The sequence below is a fragment of the Eimeria mitis genome, genomic scaffold (assembly GCF_000499745.2).
Source record: "Eimeria mitis Houghton genomic scaffold, Emh_scaff1406, whole genome shotgun sequence".
Classification (NCBI taxonomy): Eukaryota; Apicomplexa; class Conoidasida; order Eucoccidiorida; family Eimeriidae; genus Eimeria; species Eimeria mitis.
The window spans coordinates 9610-9858 of NW_013569090.1; the positions used below are offsets into that span (position 1 = coordinate 9610).

Genomic DNA, 249 nt, shown 5'->3' on the forward strand with positions numbered 1-249 from the left:
CAGCAGCAGCAGCAGCAGCAGCTGCAGCAGCAGCAGCAGCAGCAGCAGCAAGGAGAGTTCACGTATTCTATCAACAGCAGATACTGCATGCCCCTGCTGCGCTGCTGCTGACGGCCGTAGGCCCCCAGCAGCACGAGCACTGGGGGGTCACCGCATCGAAGCTGCTGCTGCTGCTGCTGCTGCTGCTGCTGCAGGAGGAGGAGGAGGAGCAGCAGCAGCAGGTAGCTGCTGCAGCAGCAGAGTATTTCG

General features: G+C 62.7%; 1 protein-coding gene across 1 annotated transcript in view; it reads left to right on the forward strand.

Annotated features, from left to right (window-relative positions):
* EMH_0036300 (uncharacterized protein) overlaps positions 1-249 on the forward strand; it is a gene marked incomplete at both ends in the record, with an annotated part of 3208 nt that overhangs the window by 1393 nt on the left and 1566 nt on the right. Inside the window, one exon of the mRNA XM_013495073.1 lies at positions 195-247. Coding sequence (XP_013350527.1) covers positions 195-247 — 53 coding nt within the window. The remainder of the gene's footprint in view (positions 1-194; positions 248-249) is intronic.